Below are 19,561 nucleotides of genomic sequence, written 5' to 3'. Positions count from 1 at the left end.
ATGATCGAAGAATGAAAGTGCGTGAGTTGGCTCATGCTGTAGATATCTCAATTGAACGGGTACTTCATATTTTACACGAATATTTGGACATGAAAAAACTCCGCAAGATGGGTGCCGCGATTGCTCACACTCGACCATAAGCGCAATTGTGTGACCACTTCAAAAGAGTGTTTAGCGATGTTCAGCCGTAACCGAACGAATTTTTGCGCCGTTTTGTTACTCTGGGCGAAACATAGATCCATCACAACACGTCAGAGAATAAGGAACAATGGAAATAGTGTGTTGCTAGGAGTGAACGCAGACCGAAGAAGGTCAAACAGAGTCTGTCAACCAACAAAGTCATGACCACAGTTTTTTGGGATGCACGCGGTGTCATTCACATCGATTACCTCGAGAAAGGTAAAACGATCACCGGCGAATATTATTCAAAGCTTTTGAACAGATTCGACGTTGATTTGAAGCAAAAACGACCGTATTTGGCGAAGAAAAAATTGCTTCTCCATCAAGATAATACACGTGTGCACACTTGTCTAGTCACGATGGCCAAAATCCACGAATTGGGATACGAACTGCTGCCCTATCCAACATATTCTCCAGATTTAGCCCCCTGTGACTATTTTCTGTTTCCAAACCTAAAGAAATAGCTGGGCGGTAAGAGATTTGAGTCGAATGAAAAAGTCATTACCGAAACAAACGCGTATTTTGAGAGCCTTGAGAAAATCTATTATTTGTGGAGAATAAGAAAATTAGAAAAACGCTGGACTAAATGAATCGAGCTAAAAGGTGATTATTTAGAAAAATAAAAGGTTTATTTGCCAAATTTGTTTTATTCAAAAAGTTATCAAACCGCCCTCGTACTATTCACTGATAATTAAAAATATTAAACAATAATGTTGGTAGTGGAGTACAATGACTGCTTCAATAATATAGTCTATATTAATAAATAGTATTATGACTTCAACACGTCAATATGTTTATGCTTACAAACAATATTTTACCTCATAAAAAAATAAGAAGCACTTTCTGGTATTTAAATTACAATTCAGTCAAAATAATATTAATAGATGATATGTATAACTATCATGTCAGAGAATGTTTTTACTCTTAAAATATAATATATATACGATGTTGCTTTATGATAACACTTCGTACGGATTGTTATTGATGATCTAAATTAGAGCTGTCTAAACCAGATATGTTCGCGGGCCAATATCAATTACTGTGCAGATTGGAGGGCCGTAGAAAAAAAATACATTCGTCCATGGTTTTTTTGGAGATACGGCTATATGCTAAATTTAGTTTTATTAATTTATTCATTTAAATTTTTTTGGGATATGTTGTCCCAATAAAATAATATTATTTTAACAAAATACATCAAGAGAAAATTTGGGTAATTGTGGCAGATTGGAAACATGTCGCGGGCTGCAGATATATTATATGAGGGCGGCATGTGGTCCGTGGATCGTGCTTCGAACAGCCTTGATCTAAATCAATGAAAAGTAATTTAATAATGTATAGTAATTCATAATTAATATACACAATGGTTCTACCTAAATTCGCCATGAACAATAAATACAGATTTCAATTAAAAGACGCACCTAAATAAATTTTGAATTTATATATATGTCTATATAGAAATGGCGCCGAATACACACTTTCAATGAAATATACTCTACTGGTAGCAATGGAACTGGAGTATAGTTAGAAAATGCTAGCTTTAATTACTTTAATTAATCACAGCCTTGTTGAACCTACTGGTATAACACTCTGTTGACATATTTTACTGAGCATTTATTTTGCATATATCCAAATGATTTATACACGCTTCACGAAGAGGATTTAACAGATTTTGTCATAGCCAATTATATCCCTCCGTAGGAGAAATAAGTTATAAGATTATAACATAAGATAGCTCAAGAAGTGAAAAAATTTGAACGCACAAGCTGCCTATGTGGTAATAATGGTAATAATAACGAACATTTTTTAGATAGACATTTAAGAAAGTTAGAAGCTGCATTTAATAGTCAAGTCTGGCAATTGTGAGCAGTTGCAAAATAGATGAACAGATATTTAGTCGATATATTAGATAGCACCATGTTACCAAAGCAAGTGTGTGGTACACATGCAATATCATACGTACGGTTTGGCATAAGAGGTCTACGTATCACTTCTCATCCATCAATTTTAGTGTTTTGTTCATATAACTAATATGAATTAGAGACTAACGGACTATCTACATTTAAAGTAATTAACGTAGTTAATATGTTTGGAATCGAAACTTCCTAATTATTGCCCCCTATATTTTATGACATTATTTATTAATATCAATGCTATATAACACTTTTAAATTAACATGAATTTAATTAAGCGATTATGCTTTATCATTGTTTTAATTAGAAAAGATTTTGCTAAGTCATACATTTTTATAACATAAAATTAACAGAAATTAAAATTTCCGTAAGTTAAAAATAAGTAATTTTCATTAGTTGTTATTAGGGTTTTTTTAAGATGCAAATAAAATATTATTATCAAAATCATATATAAATTAAATTAATTTTGGCATGTGCGTTTTATAAGTATAATAAAATGATTTTGCAACAATATTTATTTGATATTTAATGATGATTTTGCTATTCTTCTCTGGCAAAGGCTTATCAAAATTATATGTACATTTTTGTTATAAATATATTAATAACAGTCACACGACTGTCACATTGAGTAGAAAATAAATATTTACATTTAATACAATTTTTTAAGATTTATTTTTGTATTTAGTAGAGATTACAGCTTGAAACGCACTTTGACGACGATCTATACATTTTATTATAATTTGTTTTGTAAATCATATTTGTGCTGTTTAACTCAAAATATTTTTAAAACACGTGTCAGGAACGTGAGTTTAAATAAATGACTTAGCACGCTTACAGTTTTGTAGGTATGAAGACAAAAATCATACTATTTCATTAATATAAATTTTTTATAACAACTCAGTTAATTGACCTGAATTATTTCATTATTAGTTTTTTACATCTTTTAATAATTTATTAGTAAAATTTATAAATTGAGTGAAATTTATTTATTTATTTATTACAGTTTTTGATAATCATTTATTTTTTTAAATAAAAACTGCTACTTATTATTTTGATCAGCTGTGTGCAAAATGTTCTCAAAATTCATTTTAATAGCGAACAGATTTATTTTATATTTGCGGAATATCATCAGTATCCGCAAGTCTGCTACTCGGATTATCGTTTCCAACATTAGGTTAAAATAGTCACACGACATGAGTCACCCTGTCTGAAACCTCATTTTGTATCAAACGGCTCGGAAAGGTTCTTCCCGATTCTAACGGAGCTCATGGCGTTGCTTAACGTCATTTTACATCGCCGCATAAGTATAAGTACTATTAATAAATATAATAAAAATGTACATAAATGAATTCAATTACACACAAATTTTGTAAAAGGATCATGATAATATAATAAGGATCATATATAATAAAGCTAAGCATATTATGTACATTACTGTGTATCTTTATAGATACACAAATTTAAAAGTTTGTAAATTCTTACCATTAAAGATTAATATTTTCAAACACAAACTTTTATTTGGTTGTTTATAAATGTCAATGAAGTTGTTTTTACTATTGTTGTTATTATTGTTATTTTTCGTTCTTATTATTCTTTTATTATAATAAAATATGCAATTTATTGCAATAAATTTATACTCAATTGTTGAAGGATGGTTCAGTTTAGGAACAAGAACCAAAGTTAAGCACTGTTAAACACTTCATGTCCTATGCACTTTATGTGTTAGTATTTATTTCCGGAAACATGATCATCTTTCGTGCATTCTTAGGTATTATAACGAATTTATTTCCTTTTATGTGGTGATTTCGTCAAATTAAAAATTAATTTAAATGTATTTAGAGTTTTCTTAATATTGCATATAAAATTTATTTTTTTAAATGCCAATAAATAAGTGTAGATATCTAGTTTTAATGAATGAATGCACCTCCAAGCACTAATTAGTGTGATTTTTATAAATACGTAGAAATATTTTATATATATTTTCCAACCTTCCAATCTCACACTGCCTTAATGATAATTATTTAATCATTTATTACAGCTCAGTTAATTAGTTTTTCCAGTTATTAACTAAACATTTTTATACCTTTAGATAATTTCAAAATATTAATTTATTTATATTAGCTTAGCATTTTATTAAAAAGTAAACAACTATTTAATAGTTTAAAATAGAATAGAACATAACAGGGTCAAATAGTTATTTTTTACTAACGGTTGACTCTAACCAAATAGATAGCATCCAGCATTAAGAATAATGGGGCAGTAAGGCGCTAATAAAAGCCGGATAATGATGAAAAAATAATACAGTTCGAAATGAATCATCACGTTGAGATGGTAACAAATATTCAGGAGAAGAGAAACAATTAAAAAAATATCAGAGAATTCCTTTCTTTAAATTCATAGGTGTAATAATTCAAATATAATTAAATTTATTATCATACACGTTTTTCAATTTAGCATTGTTTCTTCACTATTGTTTATTCTTAAATTGCTTGTTGACTCAATGGAAATAGAAAGGACTTCTATTTTCAGATATTATATTGTATTTTTGTATAAAAGAAAAATAAGTATTATAGAAATGAATTTCGGAGAGCAGTTCCCTGTTCTAGGTCATTTAAATAATCTTTGTTGTTATAATATCTAACAAACTTTCTTCACTAGACGCTACACTGCTCTAGACGAAACTTCCTTATACTGTAACTAATACCAATATTACTTATCTAACAATACGCTAACCAATCAGAGCGGTGACAGATTAGTTATTGGTAACTTGGCGGGCCAATGTTTCTTCAAGTGCATTTATAAGGGTAATTTAGCTAAAGATAACAATTGTGATAAATGTAGCGTTTCTAGAATTAATCTTTAGCACAGTTTCATCTGTAAAATAATATAGAAAATGTTTTGTAAGAATCCAATTACACAATTAAGAGACATAGCTAATTTTTAGGTTAATGGATAAAGGAACACATATTCGTTCAAGAACTGGAACAGAATATGGAAGCAGTATACTAATTTCTTAATATAACGATGGACTAATTAGATGATGCAGTTATCAATGTCATATTAACATTTGGTATTAGTCAATATCACTCATATATATATTTGTATATACAGTCAAACCTCTCTATAACGAAGTCGTTGGTACCTACAAAAAACTTCGTTATAGAGAGGTTGAACAAAATTTTTTTTGTTTGAATTTTTTTTTTGGCATTTGACTGAGGAATATGTACGTATTTATTTTAAAAATATATTTAATTCAATTTTATTCATATATATATACAAAACATTAAAAACATTAATTGTATATTGGTAAGTCTGTAATTTTAGTTTGTTCAGACATTTTTACTTTTTTCTTATTAAGGAACTCTTGCAAATTCAAATCTTCTAACAAGTTAATAGTTTGCATACAAAGAAGTTTCTCATAAGTTACAACTTGTATTTGAATAAATTCGTTATAGAAACAAATTTTTGCATACCTGAAAAAACTTCGTTATAGAGAGGAATTCGCTATAGAGAGTTTTGTTATAAAGAGGTTCGCTGTAGAGAGGTTCAAATATATGAAAATCGCTGTGTCTTCAACAAAACTTCGTTATAGAGAGGAATTCGTTATAGGGAGGTTCGCTATAGAGAGGTTGGACTGTATTTAATTCTATTTTTAATCACTTTCAAGGTTTTTGTATTGGGCAATTACACAAACGTTATATTAGATAAGACAATGTTGATTTAGCAATATAAACCGTATTAAACAACTGCAATAATATTGCGAGTTTTTCATAATGTTTGTAGCATAGCAACTTGGAATAATAAAACTACAAAGATTAATATATTCCTGAATAACATTCCATTATATTGTTCCAGTAAATAATATTTATTTATCGCTTTTATAAAGACTTGTGTCTGTATATTAGTTTGAATATAAGTTTAATTAATACTAGTGTATCAGTGATAAATCCAATCGAACTATAATTTTAAAATATTTTTCTGTAAGCAATTTTAAATATTTATCTCAAGAGGTATAATATAATATAACTTCAGAACGGGCATAAACTGTTACTAAATGTATTCATTTTCAAATATTTATAGTCAAACCAAATTTGATATTTGATAACTTAAAACTGCAAAAAGATATATAATCGATAAATAGATATCCCAATGTGGTAACTTGTACAATAGCCAGTCTGAAAAAAGTTGAACAAATTTTGGGTTTTAAACTCATTGAGTAGAATTTATATAGTGGTAGTTATACTTATTAAATTCATTTATAGTTGTCATATAAATTTATCTTTATAATAAACTTTGAACTAATGATATCAGTTGTGTAAAACTTAAGTGTGATATTAAAAAACTATTATAAATTAATAGTATTTTATAATAAATAAGTGATCTAAATATATCACAACTATTCCTAAAGCTGTCTTCTATTATGATATTCATTGGTCCTGGAATAAAAATCAATAAAAAATATAATTTTCGCAACCACTGTAACTAAGTATAGAATTTATTAAAATTGTATACAAAAACAAGCCTTCAGGATGAATATAGTGTGATAATAATATAATTAATTAGTTTCTATGTAATATAACTATTTGTAGGTAAAGGTGTTTAAACTTAATCGAAAGGAACTATGTTCTTGTTTTTATTAAAAAGCCTTTACTATTAATTTTACATTTCCTAGGGTAATTTTATTTTAAATTTATTTTAATTATTTAATCTATTACTATATTGTGTGTGATAAAATATTACTATTTTTTGTATAATAAAATATATTTAAGGTGTTTAAATGATATTTAAGTCATAAATTAAAAATGTTTATGAGCAGAAGATTAATAACTAATTATGTTTGAAGCGCATAAAATGTCATTTACTAAATGTTAATGCTAATTGCAATCAAGTAATTTTAATTATGTTCAAACCGCATAAAAAGGTATTCAGTCTTGAAATGCGCATGTATACCAATAAACAGCATCATTTTACAAGAAAATACATATGTTTATTATTTATATTTAATTAATATTTTAAGTTGCTTTTAATGATTACAAATTTTCAATTTATTAATATATTTTACATTAATTTTATTGCAGTTTTCAAAAGACATGACATTGCCGCACATCATGCATCAACGCCAAATATAGGATTTTCCAAGGTAAATTATAAAGTCGGCATAGAGCTTTTTATTTTCGTATGAATATTATATTTTAATTAATAACATTACTAAGATGTTATTTAAAAGACAATAAAATATAACAATAAATATGATAAGGAAATAAAATTTATATTTATAACTTTTGGCGGTTCATAAATAAAATGAAGTAATACGATGAAATGTGTTAACCTAAGATGAAGATGTTTTTAACCTAAATTAATTTATTTTTAAATAACTTTTATTTTTACTTAGTCTGGGTTCATTAAATTTATATTTAATAAAAGAAGTATAAATACATATATCATAAAAATAAAACAATGGAGTTTTATCAGTACACCAAAAGAAAATTTGCGTAATTACGGTAGATTAAAAACATGTACCGCAGAAACATTAGCCGCGGGCCACATACGGCCCGTGTTTTGGACAGCCCTGGTCTACACCCTACGAGTTTTTAAAATAATCAAATTGTTATATGTGAATATTATATAACTTCTGACTATTGCAACTATTTGCTCATGTTCAGATATTCGAATTATTTAAAAAAATATCAATATCAAACAATTTTCAAAACTTGAATAAAAATCAAATTGGGGAAATTTTATGGGCTCATCAAATCATTTTTTTTAATAGAGAAACAACCTAATATGTGAAAATAAATACTAATTTGACTAAAAATTTCAATTTTATAAAGTAAATCATTAAGTGCATTGCAATGGTACAAACATATATGAACAATCATTCATTCAAATTGTGTTAAATAACAATATCACCTCCAAAACTTTCTTATCTATTCCCAGGTATTTACGCTTAACGATCAGTTTAGCTGTTACAAGGCAGATATTAATATTATAGAAGTGAATTTTAGAAAGTAGCATTACGAACCTTTGGAAAGTTCGTCTGCCTTACAGTTACACAAGATCAGACTCTGTCAAGATACTTATATTGGCACAACACTGGCAAAGCTAACTTCCTCGTTGATAAAGGATTACCAGAGGATGGATAGCAATCCAAGAAGATTGGTACTCTAAGCGAGTACCAAAAACCAAGTCGTTAGGAAATATGCAATTGCAAACTCTGTCATCTAGTTTGAAGCTGTAGATGTTGTCCATGTTAGCTGGGATTGCTCAATCAAAATTGTAGTGATGGCCTTAGTATTCTTTCAAATTTTCAATTCAATGTTTTTTTCTTTTTTATCTTCAGAATATAGTAATATATTTATGTTTCATCAATATTTGCGATTCGGAATAAAAAGTCTCAATTATTTTTTTTAAATTGTTCTAAAACAATCGTGGAAATATTAAAATAATTTGGTATTTAGTCGGAGGTAAGCAAACAATCGTGATACCCAATGCGCCGAAAACTTCCAAATGCGGCACCAGTCCAGTGTCGTAACAAACATTTATTTTTGTTCAACGATCTTCTAAATACATTTGATAAAACCAAAATTTAGTTTGTTTTATTTTAAAATATACTATTTTTATATATCCTTCTAAAATACCACAATAGTTTTTCTATAAAAAAATGTATCTAAAAATATTTTTAGTGTTTTCCTTGTTTTTTTTTGTTATCCTTTTACTTTATTTAATTACGTCTGTACTGCTTTCAACTGTCAATCTGAATTTTAGCATTTTCTTTGACGCTTGAATTTGATTTAATAACAAGTTGTTTAGGCACCCACAACTACCTACAATAACACTAGAACGCCTCTATTACCACCTTCCGCACAATAATCATCATCATCATTGTCATAATCATTACTTAAAACATAATCATCTTAGCTTGCAACAATACGTCATTTATATCTTAGTTCAAGTTAACAAACTTAATCTCAATAATCCGCCTCTAAAAATCCATTAAACAACGTTAAATTGTTGGTCAAATTATATGAATTTTCTAATCAGTAATTTTCATTTCGCGCAAATGTTGTGAGCTACGTTAGCTAAAATGCAGCGTTACCCAACTTATGTAGCCATCTTAAAGTATTTTTAAGATATTTTAGCCCCTTTCCTTTAATTTAACTACAAGAAATAGTTTCCTTTTATCTATAAAACTCACTACAGCCAGAGGTTTGGTACCGCTGTCAGATTGCAGCAGTACGCATTGCATTCTCCTTTAACAGGCTATCGCTGTCTATGCAAGACTATTTTAAATAAGCTTAGTTTGTTGCAGCCAGCAATCAGTTGCATCTGCTATAAGTTTTCACCTTCTTTCGGCTTTTTATATGTGATTACAGCAATTGCTGTGCCAGAATAGTGAAGAAAAAATTTTGCAGTTTGTTCCCACAATATGTGTACTATGTACTGTGTGCTGTGTGCTGTTTGCGTATGAAAAAATATCTGAAAATAGTACGCAACTTTTGTGGCAATACCTTTTTTTCTACTAATAATTTTGTTGTAGGTGAGGTTGAGGAACTCGTACATATACGCGTTGTTAACTGCTAAAATATGCTTGATAGCTTGATATATGTATACCAAAAGGCTTTGATTATGGGGAGACCTTTGCTCCTGCTGATATAAATGTAACTGTTATTCAACAACAGAGCTTAGGTTGCCGTGGATGTAACACTTTTTCTGTTACCAATTTATACCAGCATATTTTTACTTTTGGCTCCAAGCTGGGTAATCTGAACTTTTCAAACAGTAAATTTAAAAGTTTTGTTTTTTCACCCAATTAGAGTTGTGAAAACTAAAATAATTATCCACAGTTTTATAACAATGCTTAAACAAATCATTAACAAATTATAAAAAAATTGGTTTGTGAAAAAAATCTACATATAATAGGTGGGTATCTAGTTTTAACTGACTACCTTGAAATAGATTTTCCAAATTAGTCTACATGTAATAGATCGGTACGTAGGTATTACTACATGTGAAACCTTTTGTGTCCAAATTGATGTTGGATTGAAATCAAGTAGCCAGAATTCAATAAAGTAATAAATGTTTAGAATAACTAAATGTCTGGCAGATTTCAGAAATATAAATACTTCAAACTAAGCCATTTTGGACAATTTTTTGAATTATGAACCAGTTAGTGTCGAATTTATACTGAAGTCAGTTTTGAGGCTTAAATTACGCTTTTGAAATCGGCATAAAATTCATTGTTTTTATTCTAATCAGAGTAAGAGACACGCAAAGTTTATTTTTCTTCATTAGTCAACAAAAATTTTAAAGTTTTATTACAAGAATCCATGGTGTTATGGAAAATGGAAAATAAGAGATTAAACCATATTACTTTATAACATTATACTTTATAACATTATATGTCTAATATTAACTTTTAATATTAGTCGAAATATCAGTTGTTAGTCTAGAAGAATTCGTCCGCGATCTTGTCTTGTAGAAGCTGTTTTTAGACAATAGTGTCAAGGTAAATACGAAACAAAGTTTTAAAATGTGCTCTACAACTGTGAAACATATAGGGTAAACGTTTTAACAAAAGTCTGCACAACATTTGTTTCCAATATTTGTTTCCCAACATTTGTGTCTAATATTTCAATAAAATGTTTTTACAGAGAAAAAGTACAGTATTCTTAATAAATGCAATGCACGAAATTGCACTGTATACCTACATTGTGGCTTCAAAAAAACCAAAACATTTAGTTTGATCTAGCTTGTAATTACTCTAACGTAAAAAAATCGGTGTGTACAAGAAGATAAATTTTAGAAATAAAGTGACTAACCTATTTTGACACCCTATACCTCTGTTAGTACTTAAACTGCAATCCCTATCTCGTTTCCGATGATTTTTTCATTTTCTGAACCCAGGAGTTAATGCCGTATATCGGAAACACTCTAGATATAAAAACATCATATAACGATAGTTGATTATGTAACTATTAAGTTCCTAAAAGAGATATATAACCAACATGCCTCAAATGTGAATATATTCTAACCATGAGCCATCTCATAAACTGCTACAACAACCCAACCAACAATACCAGCCTTTTCAACGCAATCAAGAATGGCAACTACCACAAAATAAAGTTACACCTACCCTAAGACATATTAAATAAAATTTAGATAAAATTTTAACATAAATATAAGCACAGACCGAAGGACCTACCAGTCCAGCTCCTTATTATTAGCTAACTTTAAAATTAATTTTAATGTAAATAATATTAAAATAAGCACAAGATATGATATGATACACCTATTATAATTTCCAAAAAGCAAATTATTGAAATACTTTGATAAATGCTTTGGAATTGGAACAAGTATTTTAATCTTATTTGCATCTATAGTACTATTTTATTTTTTCTAGTGAATTTTGCATTCAGTTGTTTACCATGATTTTATAAGTAATTTAGAGTTAGTTTTAGCTCATTTTATATTTTTATTTGTTTTGTGTATAATTTTTTTAGTTAAATTTAACTACTATAACTTCCAGCGCAATCATAAATTTATTAATTACTTTTGTTTCCAAGTACAAACCTTTTAAAACTCGAAATGAGTTAGGTCGGGTCAAATTTTAACAATAACAGTTAGTTAATGGTAACACTTAAAGGCAAGGCTATGAGCTTTTGACTCACCAAATACACCCATAAGACTGCCGTCGCTAGCTTTGTTCGAAATAAAAACATATATATATATAAAAAATTCCCTTCAAACAGCTAAATAGCGAACCCATAAAAATATGTGAAAAAAACAGAAAATGTTTAAGCGCATGCATGGCTATTTCAGTACACCAATGTATCTTAAAATTCGTAAGCGCTGAATAGCAAGTTTAACTTGCCATAAACCTATACCGTTCTCTAAATTTTGAACTAATTTTGAACTTTTTGAAAGTAAAGAATTAATTTTGTACTATAATTTTATATAGTTTTTGCGAAATTTATATAATAACGAATAGAATACTTAATAACGAAAATCATTAGTTTTTTAACTTTAGCTAAGATTAAAATAGATACATTTAATGCTAAAATTTTTAATTGCCAAAAACAGTTGAAGGTTTCAAAATTGCCTTCATGTAGCTGTCACGTCTATTCTATCATCCACAGTTTAGATATTTTGATTTTAAATATTCACTGCTTACTACTTTGTCCTACAGGTGAAAAGCACATTTTCATGAGTTTGAACATTGATAGATGCATATAATGCATATTGAATCTTAAATAAAATAAATTCAAATGAAAATGAAAATAATTGCAACAAAAATATTTATAGAATAATATATATAATAGAATGTTTAAGTTATAATCTAGTGCTACATCCTAATAATTGATATTAAACTATTAAGATATTGCAATTTCACAATTAAATGTCTTGAATGTCTGGTCAGAAAAGGTGATAAACTTAAAAAAATGATTGAAACTCCTATTCAATTTATAAGGACGGGAATAGACCCAATTTCTTAGTCATGTATGTTATGCTAATAACACTTGGATGCATGTAAATACTAATAAAGATGCAACACTTATTTTTAATCCTCTGCGATACATAAGCCGCTCAATTACTTTCAGAAATGAAGATAAAACTATATTATGATAAAGAATTTTAATCACTAATTTGCATTAGCAGAATCCACGCATGTTAGCAGTCAATAATACAAGAATTGAGTGAAGTTATAAAAATAAATACCTAGAACTGACTTTTATCAAAATTTTAATTAGAAAACACCACAGCAAAACAGAAAAGACAAATCGTACACAAACTCTGAATAAGCTTCAAACTTTCTTCAAAAAAACTAAAAGCTAAACCGAATAATAGAATACTTCTGAATAAGCAAGTTATCAGACCATATTTTCTATACGGTTTACGGCTTTTTAGTAAGGCATCTAAAACTACTACTGAGGAACACAAAAATATCACCTTATGTGAACATATTCAAAATGGTCTGTTACATCAGAAATTCTGATATACATGGAAATTGAAATTTTTAATTGACCTTGCTATATAAGCCATTAAAGCATAAAAAAATTAAACGACTTAAGTGTGAAGTTGGATTACGTCCTCTGTCGGGAAAAAACGAAACTACTTTCCGAACAACCTAATATTTAATGCATTAAAAATACATAATAATTACTTTAGCTAAATGTCTTCAACCCAAAATACTTAAGGTAATGCATTTATTTTTTCAAAGGAGAGAAATGATTTCTTAAATCAAAATGCAACACCTCCCTGCTATTTTAATATGTAAATAGTATAAATATCAAAATGCATTATCATGCAGACATTTTGTGCTATTAACACTTTCTTGTCAAAGAATATTATTTTGTTTCATATAAAATTTAGATTTACCAGTCTGTCTTCAATAATTAAACCTTAAAGTGAATCGTTTTAGTAACTATAATACTGAATGTATACACAAAATAGAAGCGCATAACTTCTAGATACTCTAACCGCTATAACGCGACGAATAAACTCTTTGCTATGCCCAGTATTTTTACACTAATGAAATGACTTCTTCAGTGGAAACAGCTCTATTAAGTATAAAACATTTCTGATTTCTGAAGAACTAACTGCTCACTTAAGCAAATAACTTGACATAAAAACTGATATGAGCAGATGAAAATACTGTGCTCGCGGATTACCACTTGCAGAGTGAGGCATACAATTTTTTCAATGATGACTGCAACTACTCGTATATGTAAGGAAATATAAATATATATGCACTCAATCACTTACTTAGTCACTAACTCACTTGATTTTCAGTATGACTATATTAGATTGATCTACATTCGTGACTAGTGTAGTTTTTTTCTTGTATTTTTGTTTTACACTGAACTTTAATACAGCAATGCTGCTCTTACTTGCTGTAATTGCGGTAGTCTCCAAAGTAAATTTAGATGCTGATGAAAATCAACTACCATAAAAAAAACTCAATGGGTTAAAAAAATGTGACTAATGAAAACAAATATATTGCATTTAGTTTTAAAGGTTGTATATACATACTCATACACTTTTAAATTCTTTAGCATTCTCACAACTCAGTTTCATCTCAAATCTTATTAAACACTTTCAAATACTTTTCAAGCAACTTAAATGCATATTTTATGTGTTTATGTGTGCCACTAAATAATGACAGTCTTTAAATACTCAGAAATAATATGCATAAGGATATCAATAACATATATAAGAATTTTTGAGATACCTAAGTTGACAATATTTTGACAATTTTTTATTTGCCGTAAATGCTATTAAATACTTAAGTAATCCTTTTTAAGGTTATTATAATGAATGCATTGTCAAAAGTCTTAACATTGTATTTTTCATTTGTTTTATTTTAGGCTCTCTCAGGATTTCTTATGATGCTAACACAGAATGGAAAGCTGTTGTATATATCAGACAATGCAGCTGAATACCTTGGACATTCAATGGTAAGAAAATTATTTTTAATTCATTTTAATCTTTCAATCTGAATATGATATTTTTATAAGTGGAACTTTTAAATACAGTACTTAATTTCATAAATATTGCATATAAAATATCTGAAACTAATAATGTAAGTTAATATTCGGCTCTAAATTTTATTTTGCAGTATTTTTGCATTTATATTAAAGTCATTTTTTCCAGATATAAAATTATTTATATTTGCCTTAATCTACATTCTAAATAAATATCTAAGTTTTAAATGGAAAATACCTAGTTTAGCAGAGTCCTGTAATTTGGCTTATAGTATAATATATAAGTACATTTTAAGACATAACCTATACTGTCTAACAGTTATAACATTTTGTAAGATGTTGCGATGATTTTATAATTTTTTTATATTATCTCTCACTTTACATAATTTAACTTTAGAATATCTTGGACTATTTGATGCTATAAAATATTGATCATTATCAATCCTAACATGGTTTTTTTCAGATATTAACTCGACTTCGAATTTTGTCGATTATATTTGACTTTATTTTATTTTTATTATATTTTTCTAAAACATTTTCAAACGCCTTTTGATCTTTGTATCTAGATATAGATATTATATATTATATATAGGTTCTGTTTTGAGAATGTACACACATAAAATTGTCAAAACTTTGTATTCCATTTCATAATTAAATGTTTGTATCAGTTAATACAGTTAATAAAAAAAATTTATTTACGCAAAAATTTGATGATTATATAATTAATTTAACCGTATCGATCTATATAATATTTAAATTCTTCCATCAAATTTTGAACTAACTAAATAAAACGGGATTTCATGTGACTTACGACCGCCCTGAAAGCTGATGTGTATATACTAATACTTGGACCCAAAGGCTTAAGGTGTCCTTCTAGATACTCTTTCATCTTATTTGGCAATAATTTCTCATTTATTGCTTTTGTTCTGATTTTGATAATATTTCAAATTAATTCGGCAAAAACCAAAAAAATATATTTATAAATATATGTATATGTCATGATAGCAATTTGACGAATAATGTTATTTAAAGTATTTTTGTTATAAGGTTAATATTGGATGCCTTGAACATCCGTTTGTTAAACTTATAAAAAAATTAATATTTAAATTCCTGTAAGACATTAAAATTTATTAGTATAGTGTTTATTAATACTCTAAAAACAGACTTGCGACAATAGCTCTAGCCAAGCAAAGCAAATCAACTAGTTTCAATACAAATTAAATTACATTCTCGAAAAATATCTGGCCTTAAAAAAAAATAATCTATTGTTAAGTTTATTTTACTATTTGAACATAACAATAGAAAACCCATTTTGCTCACCTTAGAAACAGAGCTCTGATATACTAAACAAAGTATTGTATTAACTAAGTAAAACGGCTTCAGTTGAGGTGATGCTAATCTCTGACAACTGACGATGGTTTTAATTTTACAACGCTCATGTCACAGGTTGTTCAAACTCTTGAAGTCTGATTAATTTTAATGGAGTTCAACTACATTTCCAAGCAATAACTGATTTATATATATATTTTTTTGTACAAACATTGCAACGGTGCTTAAAGTAAATGTTGTTGACATGTTTACAATGTCAGGCACTGATAGCAAACACACAAGTGAAACTGCAACTGCAACAACAGCTACGATGCCAGCAACCAGCAACAATATGAGTACTAACAACAACAAAAAAGTTGTTTCAAGTAAAATAAGCATATATTACAGGGTCTTTACCAGAGATTTTTTTTTTGTTAACATAATAGGTCTCCAAATACCTTTCACTTTATAATGTTTTATATAATATATTTAAATTTGTTTAAGTAAACTTAGCAAAAATTTAAATTACATTTAATATATTGCTAATTGTGTGTAAAATAGTTCATAAATTAGTCTAGTTGCGTTTATACTAACTTTACAAAAATTTATTTCTATAAATATTTAATTTATTTATGTATTATTTGTAATTAGTTGAGTACAATACTTAGAATTATAAAATAACATATCATTAAGTTTTTTAAGGTTCTAAGACCTTCTCTAGGTATATTATATTTTAATATGAAAAATAAATTAGGTAATAATTAAATAACTTTCATTTCTTTTGTAATAATATTGGCGACTTATTGTCTTTATAATTTCGAATCAAACTGCATTTAAAATAATTAAAGGCATTTATTTAATTTATTTTATTCAAATAGTGTTATTAAATATACTATCTAATTTAAATAGTGAAATATAGTTATTAAAGATTCCGTAACTTATAATCAGTAGCTAATATATATCTTGCCCAAATTAATCTAAGCAATTCCTTTGTGATCACTGTAAAATAAGATAGTTTCTAATATCTTTTTTTATGACATTTGCATAAATGAAAAAGTTTTCTTAAAACAAATACTCCATAGTCCACATAATAACAAACTACAATATACACTGCAATTAAAACAACAACAAGAAGAAGACAGACCTAGCTATCTACTTAGGAATGACATAATTTAGTTGGCACTAGAAAACCAACTTATGTAAACAGTTAAAAACTTTAAACCTTGATATTTCGAGGAGTAAGCTAATCGGCTTACAGCCTGGTGGAAAAAGTTCCTAATAATTGTAATAGTGAAATATTTTTATAACAGAATTTAAATAATTTTGAAGCAATTTTTTAATTTCATATCATATGTTATAATAGATTCAACCGTTATATTCTAGTAAATTTTGTAATTAAAAAAGAATGATCCATTCCATTGCGCTATAAATTATTGGTTAAAAATAATTTATATATACTTTTTTGTTGTTTGCCTTTGTTTTTAGTTCCAAAGTAAAATACACCAATATATAATAGTTAATATACAAATAGTTGTATTATGAATTAAACAAATAATCCCAATATTCAAATTTGAATATCAAATAATTTAAATTTAGTTTATATGAAAACTGTAACTATATTTGAGTAAATTCTTCAATTATTGATAACAGTATAACTGATTTGACATATATGGAAGCTATAGGGATATAAAAACTTTATAACTATATAAATCTCAACAGATCATGTATCACATACACAACATCAACTCAGTACGTTTAAAAATATTGCAGGAAATCTAGTCTTGACTAAAAGAAGCTATAAGATAAATTAATCAATTTGAATTATTGCAACGAACGTCGAAAATCAACCTTTAAAAATACTAACTATGTTCAAAATTAAAGTAGTTTAGCTTAACAACTGTAACATAACTTTGTTAGTAAAGACAGACTGCCAAAAATGATAGACCCAATCTATGAATCTATGAAGTAGTATAGGTATTTCCTTCTCCATACTTGTGGATTTAATGTGTAATAAATATTCTGCTTATAAGCATTTACATCGCAATTTGATAGTTTCGCTGAAAACTTTTGGGACTAACTTCATATCTTTTGGCAACTCTAATACATTCATTTTTATTTCTGCAGATTTCTCTTTAAAGCATATGTTGGTTGAAACCCGTAAAGTAAATCTCTTAATCAGTGATCACTTTTTATTCTAGCCAAATACTTTTTACTTGTCATTGTTATCATCTACTTCTTCATTTGGGTTTATTTATTTATTGTTTTACTGTACATATTTAATATTAATAATTCGCCTCTTTTGATGATAATGTACAAGATCTTCACCATTGGTTAGTTATTCAAGTTTTCCTGTCCAATCAGCTGTAGAAACCAACTGAATGTCTCAGGAGTGAAGTGATAGTATCATATGTTTACAAACAACTGTGAGCAACCGCACCAACTACTTTGCTAATAGGTTTCAAATAATTAAATCTTCATGTGTAATATAGTCTGTACGCACTTACAATCATAAAAACATTTTTATAACATTTTTGATAACTTTTTTTTGGGGCTGTATGTCAATCTTATCATACTTAAATTTACCAAGCACCTCCAAACAACAATAACGTCAGACTTTAAAGAGGCGAGAGGTGCCATATATATGTTAGATTAAAAACCCTAACCTATTTGGAGTAATATTCTGTATCTTGAAGCACTCACAGTTCAAATGAAATTTTTATGCCCTAAACTGTCAACTGATTTCATTAGTCATCTTGCTGACTGTATGTCATGTTCTAAGCTCAAACTGATTCAGTTCTATTTATTTTTTTTTTATTAAAATGAACCAATTATTTTATTCCCATGCATTAAGTAACTGACACCATTTGCTACTTTATGCCGCCGTTAAAACTGAATATTCCATTATGTCAAAACAGTTTGGGCACCAATCCAGTGCAAAAACCATGCAAATTCTATACTGTAAGATTGGACTTCAATTAGTCGTTAATACTAGCCACAGCCACTCAGTCTAGTGGTCTGGTCTTTGCAGAATAGTTACAAGTACAGCTTCAGCTGTGCTGTTAATGTAAGCCAATCTTATATGTCAAAATCTGTGATATGAAATGAAGCGAACAAAATCCAATTAGAAGAAAAAAAATTGATGTATATACTAAGCACAATAGCACTTATTCATAAATGGGTGGTGGGTGTGTCACTAAATGCCAATAGCTACATTTAAATAACTTACACTCCACCTTTAGGTACAATAATTTTCTATTTAAATTTCAAATTAAAATTTATTTATATTGAACCTTTTTTGAAGAATTTGACTTCTGACACTTCTTTATTAGTTGCTGACGCAAACCAAACCAAACCGAAGATACAAATAAATTGGAAAAAACTTTTGGATCGGTTTGAAAAGCTTATTTTTTATTTAATTGAGAGTTTGATATGAAAATGTTTGAGGCGATAAGTTGGCATATGAATAAATTTGATTAATTATGCTTGTATAATTTAGTTATGTAGAAACATACTCATAAAAATACTATATGTAACCATTCATTTTTATTTAAATTAATTTATTAGTGCAGCTAGAAATCTATGTTACATACTTTAAATATATATGTATTAAACATCAAAAAAATTTCAAAATTGCAATAGTATGTAGGTTACCATTTATATGAAAACTTCAAGTAATCCCTT

The 19,561-nt window shown here is 27.8% G+C and overlaps 1 protein-coding gene across 1 annotated transcript in view; it reads left to right on the top strand.

Annotated features, from left to right (window-relative positions):
- The first annotated feature begins 341 nt into the window (after positions 1–341).
- The window catches only part of LOC119675679 (neuronal PAS domain-containing protein 4), a 40,373-nt gene continuing 21,153 nt past the window's right edge, over positions 342–19,561 (top strand). Inside the window, exons 1-3 of the mRNA XM_038086886.1 lie at positions 342–399; positions 7,169–7,230; positions 14,456–14,545. Coding sequence (XP_037942814.1) covers positions 342–399; positions 7,169–7,230; positions 14,456–14,545 — 210 coding nt within the window. The remainder of the gene's footprint in view (positions 400–7,168; positions 7,231–14,455; positions 14,546–19,561) is intronic.

This window comes from Teleopsis dalmanni, chromosome 2 (assembly GCF_002237135.1).
Source record: "Teleopsis dalmanni isolate 2A chromosome 2, ASM223713v2, whole genome shotgun sequence".
NCBI classification, from domain to species: Eukaryota; Metazoa; Arthropoda; class Insecta; order Diptera; family Diopsidae; genus Teleopsis; species Teleopsis dalmanni.
The sequence above is the reverse complement of the archived record's forward strand: the minus strand, read 5'-3'. Positions and strand labels throughout refer to the sequence as shown.